At 33.1% G+C, this 8,188-nt stretch overlaps 1 protein-coding gene across 2 annotated transcripts; it reads right to left on the minus strand.

Moving 5' to 3' along the window:
* Positions 1-4,290: 4,290 nt before the first annotated feature.
* Positions 4,291-7,646, minus strand: LOC130954643 (thioredoxin M3, chloroplastic-like). 2 transcript variants are annotated; one of them, XM_057881398.1, is made up of 2 exons: positions 7,126-7,646; positions 4,291-4,942 (listed from the first exon to the last, which is right to left on the minus strand). In XM_057881398.1, the coding sequence occupies exons 1-2, from the start codon at positions 7,343-7,345 to the stop codon at positions 4,620-4,622; spliced, it is 543 nt and encodes a 180-aa protein (XP_057737381.1). In that variant the 5' UTR covers positions 7,346-7,646; the 3' UTR covers positions 4,291-4,619. The 2 variants fall into 2 exon arrangements, with proteins under 2 accessions (XP_057737381.1, XP_057737382.1); XM_057881399.1 differs by having other exon boundaries at positions 4,291-4,939; positions 7,126-7,636.
* Between the last annotated feature and the right edge of the window lie 542 nt (positions 7,647-8,188).

Below are 8,188 nucleotides of genomic sequence, written 5' to 3' on the forward strand. Positions count from 1 at the left end.
AGGAGCAATAGAAAAAGCCACGAGCCCTTAAAACCAAAAGGCAAGGGTAAAAAGGATCCAAGGCTTTGAGCATCAATGGATAGGAGGGCCCAAGGAAATAAAATCCAGGCCTAAGCGGCTAAATCAAGCTGTCCCTAACCATGTGCTTGTGTCATGAAGGTCCAAGTGAAAGGCATGAGACTGAGTGGTTAAAGTCGTGATCCAAGGCAAAAGAGTGTGCTTAAGAGCTCTGGACACCACTAACTGGGGACTCTAGCAAAGCTGAGTCACAATCTGAAAAGGTTCACCCAGTTATGTGTCTGTGGCATTTATGTATCCGGTGGTAATACTGGAAAACAAAGTGCTTAGGGCCACGGCCAAGACTCATAAGTAGCTGTGTTCAAGAATCAACATACTTAACTAGGAGAATCAATAACACTATCCGAAATTCTAAGTTCCTAGAGAAGCCAATCATTCTAAACTTCAAAGGAAAAAGTGAGATGCCAAAACTGTTCAGAAGCAAAAAGCTACAAGTCCCGCTCATCTGATTATAATTAATATTCATTGATATTTTGAGATTTATAGTATATTCTCTTCTTTTTATCCTATTTGATTTTCAGTTGCTTGGGGACAAGCAACAATTTAAGTTTGGTGTTGTGATGAGCGGATAATTTATACGCATTTTGGCATTGTTTTTAGGTAGTTTTTAGTAAGTTTAAGCTACTTTTAGGGATGTTTTCATTAGTTTTTATGTTAAATTCACATTTCTGGACTTTACTATGTGTTTGTGTGTTTTTCTGTGATTTCAGGTAAATTTTAGCTGAAATTGAGGGATTTGAGCAAAACTCTGAGAAAGGCTGACAAAAGGACTGCTGATGCTGTTGGAATCTGACCTCTCTGCACTCGAAATGGATTTTCTGGAGCTACAGAACTCCAATTGGCGCGCTCTCAACGGCGTTGGAAAGTAGACATCCAGGACTTTCCAGAAATATATAATAGTCCATACTTTATTCGGAAATTGACGACGTAACTTGGCGTTGAACGCCAAGTACATACTGCTGTCTGGAGTTAAACGCCAGAAAAACGTCATGATCCGGAGTTGAACGCCCAAAACACGTCATAACTTGGAGTTCAACTCCAAGAAAAGCCTCAGCTCGTGGATTGATCAAGCTCAGCCCAAGCATACACCAAGTGGGCCCCGGAAGTGGATTTATGCATCAATTACTTACTCATGTAAACCCTAGGAGCTAGTTTATTATAAATAGAACATTTAACTATTGTATTAGAGATCTTTGATCATTCGGTCTTGTGACCACATGGGGGCTGGCCATTCGGCCATGCCTGAACCTTTCACTTATGTATTTTCAACGGTGGAGTTTCTGCACACCATAGATTAAGGGTGTGGAGCTCTGTTGTACCTCAAGTATTAATGCAATTCTATTTTCTTTCATTCAATTCTATCTTATTCTTATTCCAAGATATTAATTCGTACCCAAGAACATGATGAATGTGATGATTATGTGACGCTCATTATCATTCTCACTTATGAACGCACGTGATTGACAACCACTTCCGTTCTACATGCAACAGAGCTTGAATGTGTATCTCTTAGATTCCCCAACAGAATCTTCGTGGTATAAGCTAGATAGATGGTGACATTCATGAGAGTCCGGAAAGTCTAACCTTGTCTGTGGTATTCCGAGTAGGATTCCGGTAATGAATGACTGTGACGTGCTTCAGACTTGCAAGTGCTGGGCGTGATGACAAACGCAAAAGAATCAAGGGATTCTATTCCAGTAGGCGCGGGAACCAACCAGTGATTAGCTGTGCTGTGACAGAGCGCGTGAGCGTAGTTTTCACTGCGAGGATGGGATGTAGCCTTCGGCCAGGTGATGCCTCCAGACGATTAGCCATGCGAGTGACAGCCGCAGAGGACCATTTTCCCGAGAGGATTGAAAGTAGCCATCGTCGAACGGTGAACTCCTATACACAGCTTGCCATGGAAAGGAGTAAGAAGGATTGAGTTGAAGCAGTAGGAGAGCAGGCGTCCTTAAGCCATACAGTATCTCCATATGCTTATCTGAAATTCCCACCAATGAATCTGCATAAGTATTTCTATCCCTTTTATTATTTCTTCTTATTATTAATTTTCGAAACCATAAACCAATTTAAGCTGCCTAACTGAGATTTACAAGGTGACCATAGCTTGCTTCATACCAACAATCTCTGTGGGATCGACCCTTACTCACGTAAGGTTTATTACTTGGACGACCCAGTACACTTGCTGGTTAGTTGAACGGAGTTGTGTTCACTCGTGCCAATTTCAAATTCCATAATTTTACAATGAGTACAACTTAAAGAATATGGATCACAATTTCGTCCACCATCTTTATAACTAGTCGGCTTAAACTCCGCGAGCTGCGGCTAGTTACTTATGATTATTATACTCTTATATCTATATATGTTCTATTCCCTTGCATGTATACCTTGTATCTTATGCGTTAGCTTCAGGTGAATGTTTCGTGCTTTTGTAATTCTGTTTTTTTTTTCTTTTTTTAGCTTAATCCTTCATCGGGCTTCTAGAATATATTATCTCCTTTTATATATAAATATGTATAAGCCTTAGAATTGTTGTAACCTTTGATTAACCTTTGCTTTACAGCTAAAGGTAAGGCTTAGGGTAATTAAGGTGTTACAAAATATGTGATAATCTTCTTTATATATATATACTATCTATTAATTCTTTTTATATATTAAATAATTATAATAATATAATAACATTAAAATCAGATAACATATTAAATTTGTTACATTTAAATTAAAAAAATTATATATTTTACTCTTGGATTTAACAAAATATATTTTTAATAAATTATATATGATGAAAAATATTTTGTGAAAGATATTTGTATACCAATTTCTCATAAATATATTAGAAATAATAAAAAATAAAAAATGATCTTATTATAAATATATAATTATAAATATTATATATATAAAACTATAAATGTTAAATTTAAAAAATAATTTTAAATTATTATCTACTCAATATTACCACAAAATAAATATGAATAAAAACGACTAGAAGAGAGAGCCATGAGGTGACATATATATTAGAGAATCTAAAGAATAAAAAAGTATATACTAGTCCTATATCAATCACTTTTACAAACACATATGATACATATATGTAGTTGATGCATATTATTTATTCAGTTTTTCTAAAAAAGTTAAAAAATATATTTTCATGTATTATATATATATATATATATATATATATATATATATATATATATATATATATAATATTTCAAATAAAGTATATTTTAACAAAAGTAGTTAGTTAATAAGTATTGATTATAATAATCTAATTATTTATCAAGTAATATAAAATAAAATTTAATTATTTTATATTTTTATATTACATTTTAAAATATTAGTTTAATATATTTTTTAATATTACAGAAAATTTTTCTATAATAATTAATTTAATGAATAAAAAATATTTATATTTTTTTATTTATATATTTTATATTTTTAATTACATAAGTTTGATTAATTTAGGTTAAACTAATATAAGTAAATATATAATGTGATAAGCATACATTTAGAATTATATTATTTATTCTGTTTTTCTAAAAAAATATTGAGAAAAAAATTAATATTTTTATGTATATATAATATTTTAAATAAATTATACTTTTAAAATATTTTGATGAAAAATTATATTATATAATAATATCCTTAACAAAAGTAGTTATTTAATAAATTTTGAATATAATAGTTTAATTATTTGTCCAGTAATATAAAATTAAATTTTAATTATTTTATATTTTTATATTACAGTTTAAAATATTATTTTATTATAATTTTTTAATATTATAAAAATTTCTTACAAAATAATTAATCTTAATGAATAAAAAATACTCATATATTTTGTATTTATATATTTTATATTTAATTACTTAAGAATAAAAAATTCTATTGCTATTTAAAGTATTATATATTAAAATATTGTCATTTAAAGTATTTATTTATATACTAAAATATTCTGTATTTATTAGAGTCTATTAATACTCTTCTTTTATATTAATTTTTAATTTTCATCTAATAAAATATAATGATCTATATAAATATGACACATCCAATAAATACATAATTATTGTGCTCATTTTAGACATGTCCCTCTCTTTTAGTCTTTTTCATCTGCTATCGCCTTTTTTTTTCAATAGCGTTATTAGTAGGAAATGTTAAAGGAAAACAAGCACTTTATTTAGAATTATTAAAGGAAAACTTTTTTAACACAGGGAATGAGCATATCAGGCAGGTGATCGAATCGTACTTTCAGAATAACTACTGTTCAGGTCAGATAACCACAGAACAATGAAATTCAACTCTCATATCTCATGTAGCAGAAGAATTTCCATCAAAGGAAGTTCAAGAGATTGAGGTGTATCGTTCTCTTAGTAGTCTAGCACCTGTTATGGAAGAACGCCCACAACATATGTACAAGTACTCAGTAATGTTGAATAGCCTAACATGCTAACTGAAAAATTGACCAAAAATCATCATGACATAGAAGAGCAAGTGTTTATCATTTCCTCTATCGCCCGGAAGTTTTCTGCAGCAGCAATCCATATTTAAGACTTGAGCACCCTCTCAATGGCAGCCACATAAAACTCCTTTGGCATGGTGCCAATTACAGAATCACATTTCTCGCCATTTTTAAACAGCAGAACCACTGGTACAGCCTTAATTTCGTAGTCATCAGCAATTTCCATATCAGTGTCTGTGTTCACCTTGAAGCACTTGAGTTTCCCAGCATACTCGATTTCGATCTCATCCATCACCCGGTGTACCATCTTGCACGGGCCACACCAATTTGCATAGAATTCAACAAGGACTGGGGTTTCACTGTTCAGAATCAAATTTTCCCACAGGTCTTTTGTTACTGGTGTAGCTGCTAAACAATAACAAGCACAAAGAATTAAGAAACCATCTAATGACTCAAGCCATAATACATATTGACATACCAAATATGACAAATTGGAAATACGAACAACTCAGTAGGAAACATCAATGAATAGAGGAATTAACCTTTAACCGACAACTAGTGTCATCTTTCAACAAACGCATACACACTATGTCTTAGCCTTTTCATTTTGTAGTGGAGGGAAGAAAATGTATCTCATTTGTTAGATTATACTCCAAAACTGTGATTTTATTCAAGCAAACTAGAAGCTTGCTGGTTATTTGAGTATATAGTAAAGATCAGGTAGCAGATACATTCAAGCCTGTTAACAGAACCACAAGGAGAAAAGACATGACTCGAAAGCAGTCACAACACTGGGTGCTCAAAATAAGAGAGAAAGGAGAAGGGGGAGACTTGAGAAGGGCTACACAAATAATTAAACAATTTCCACAAATTTTCAAGTTGGCTACATAGTTCTAAAAACTTGAAAGGATTAGAATTATTGGAATAAAGTTACAAACTGAAACAAGGAATCAACCCACTAATCAACTAGGAAAAAATGCAACTTCCTCGGAATTTAAACAAGCAAAGGAACCTTAGGTCTATAATTCTTGTGATTTGTTGTCATAAGAATAAATCTTCATGAAGATCCTGTATTCTGGTTTTTCCGGTCTTACCAACATAATTATAGGTAACAAACTTGCATTATATTCCTATAATAAGTCATAACTCAGCAAGTTATGCTGGGCACTAGTGATGGACAAGGAACCTTCATTAGATAAATTATATCTCAACCTCTATTCCTATGACTAAATCCATTTCCAATTTCCATGAAATTTCAAGTACAGTTCCCCCCTCAAAATTACTGAGAATAAAAAGAAATACATGATCTGAATGGTCGAATGCATTTCTCTAGGTGACTAAACTGTTTGACATAACACTATCTACATCTCAACTATGATATTCACATGAATGGATGTATTCGCCCTTTCTCTAGATAGTATTTTACAAAAAGGGGTTAGAAAAGTGTAGCTGAATGCTGCCAGCTGATTTAAGTAGTTACAGTAGTGGAAGTTAGTTATTTAACTCAAGTGTAACAGCTAGAGTTGGAAGGTTAACTAGAGTTAGTTAGCTTGCTAATTGTGTACGTAAGCTCTAACGTGTAGTTTAGCAAGGTGAGGTTCATCACCATAAACCAGCTTTCATTTTCTGATCTTTTCACTCAGCTCTGCATTTTCTCTCTACTTCTCACACTCACTACAACAACTCTGCACTCTAGAACAGAGTTTCCACAAAAAGGAAAGCAAGTCTTTATTTTAAAACAGATGATTAACCACATGTCAACAGGCATTTTCGCTTAATTCTTTTATGAAATTTTTTGCGGCCACAGGCGCGCGATGGGATCGTTAAGTTTAAAAATCAAAGTCAGTTCTCTTTAAACACTCCAAAGGCCTTATATATGTCATTAACAATCCATGGAATTGCAAGGCGAGAAGTGGAAAAATAATACTAATAACAATTTCTTTTCTTTCTAGACTCTAGAACAAAAACAGCAAATACATATTGGTGATCAATAACCATCCAAGGGCAAATACGAAGAAAATTTCCATGGAAATTCAAGGCATCTATTTCCAATTTATTACCACTCATTGAGTCACCATATCAACCTACTTCTCCACAATTCTTTAGCATCAACATTAAATCATTTACCAGTAACTAGTATTATAAAGATTCAACAAGCAGCTTATTGAAATTTACACACTGCATCAGACCCTAAAAGCATCATTCAACCAATTACAAAAGCAGGCCAGAACCTAATAACAGCAACATGAACAAGTTCAAGTCACTTAATATCGCATGATCCTTGAGAACTCATTATTGATATTTAGTTCAAGTCACCAATTATAGAAGGCGATTTGAGGTACCAAAACCCCAAATCTTGTGTCCGAAACAAGAAACACAGAAACACGAAAATAATAATAAAATAATAGCTATTAACATAAATAATGGGGAGGGAAAAAAAAAGGATAACGAAAAACAGAGACTTCAACTTTCAGAATCAGCATTGCGCAATTGAACCAAATCAATGACCGCACTATCTTAGCTACTACCTTAGGGCTACATAAATACACAAAGAGAAAAAGAAAAAAAAAAGTATTGTAGAGAATACATACCTCTGGTTTGTTGAAGGAACGGGCGAATCGCGGGGAAAAGATGATGATGATGATGATGATGATGATGATGATGCAGGGTTTGAAGGTTTAGGGGGTTGTGGTTGTTGGAGAAAGGGAATGAGGCGCGTTGTGGGTTAAGGTGGGAAGAAAAAGAAGCGAGTATAGGTTTGTTAATGGAAGAGGCAGAAGAAGGGGTCAGTCTGAGGGTGAAGGAAGCCATTGGAGAGAATGGAAGAAAGCTTGAAGAATGTTGAGAGCGAGAGTGAGAGAAAGAGCAAAGACAGAGAAAGGACAAAGAAATCCGAGAAATGAAAACGAATCAATGAAATGAAAGGGAATGAAAAAGGAGAAAAGGGAAGCAGGGAACGCAAATCGAACTAGCTCGCTACTCAATATTCAACATCCTCCGGTCAACAATTTTCTATATATATATATATATATATATATATATATATATTTGTCTCTTCAAAATTTCTCAGGATGGGGGAATTTTCTTTCAGTGCTGCTACTTCTATTCTGCGCATTAGATATTTTGGCATGTTAACAACTCGTTTAACATTTAAGAGAAACAGAATATTCCATCCTTTTTATGGAGGTTGAATATCGGGCATTTTTCGTTTTTTTATTAGAGAATACTAGCCTCATTTTTTTTCATATGAAAATATTATTGGTATTTTTAATGGAAATTGAGATATTTGATATATTTATAAATGAGTAGACGTGTCAGTTGGGCGGCTATAACACGTGAAAGGTGTGTTGACTCAATACGTGGAGAGCATAGTCGATGTGTCGCACTTTGATTCGTTGGCGATGCAACATGTAATCTGTATATTAACTATTGAGTGTTTTTCCTATATAAAATAAAGCTCGGTACCATTTATGGCAAGAGAAAAATTGTCTGAGTGTGTTTCTGGTGTAATAGAAGGTATTGTAAATTTAGTGATATATCACAACGGTGAGATTATACGGAATACTCATAAGAGAATGAGCTTTACGTGTGAGAATCTGTTTTCGTTTGTGGTTCCATGCACCATGACGTTCATGGAGCTTCAGAACAGTCTCT

Source organism: Arachis stenosperma, chromosome 10, assembly GCF_014773155.1.
Source record: "Arachis stenosperma cultivar V10309 chromosome 10, arast.V10309.gnm1.PFL2, whole genome shotgun sequence".
In the NCBI taxonomy this organism is placed as follows: domain Eukaryota; kingdom Viridiplantae; phylum Streptophyta; class Magnoliopsida; order Fabales; family Fabaceae; genus Arachis; species Arachis stenosperma.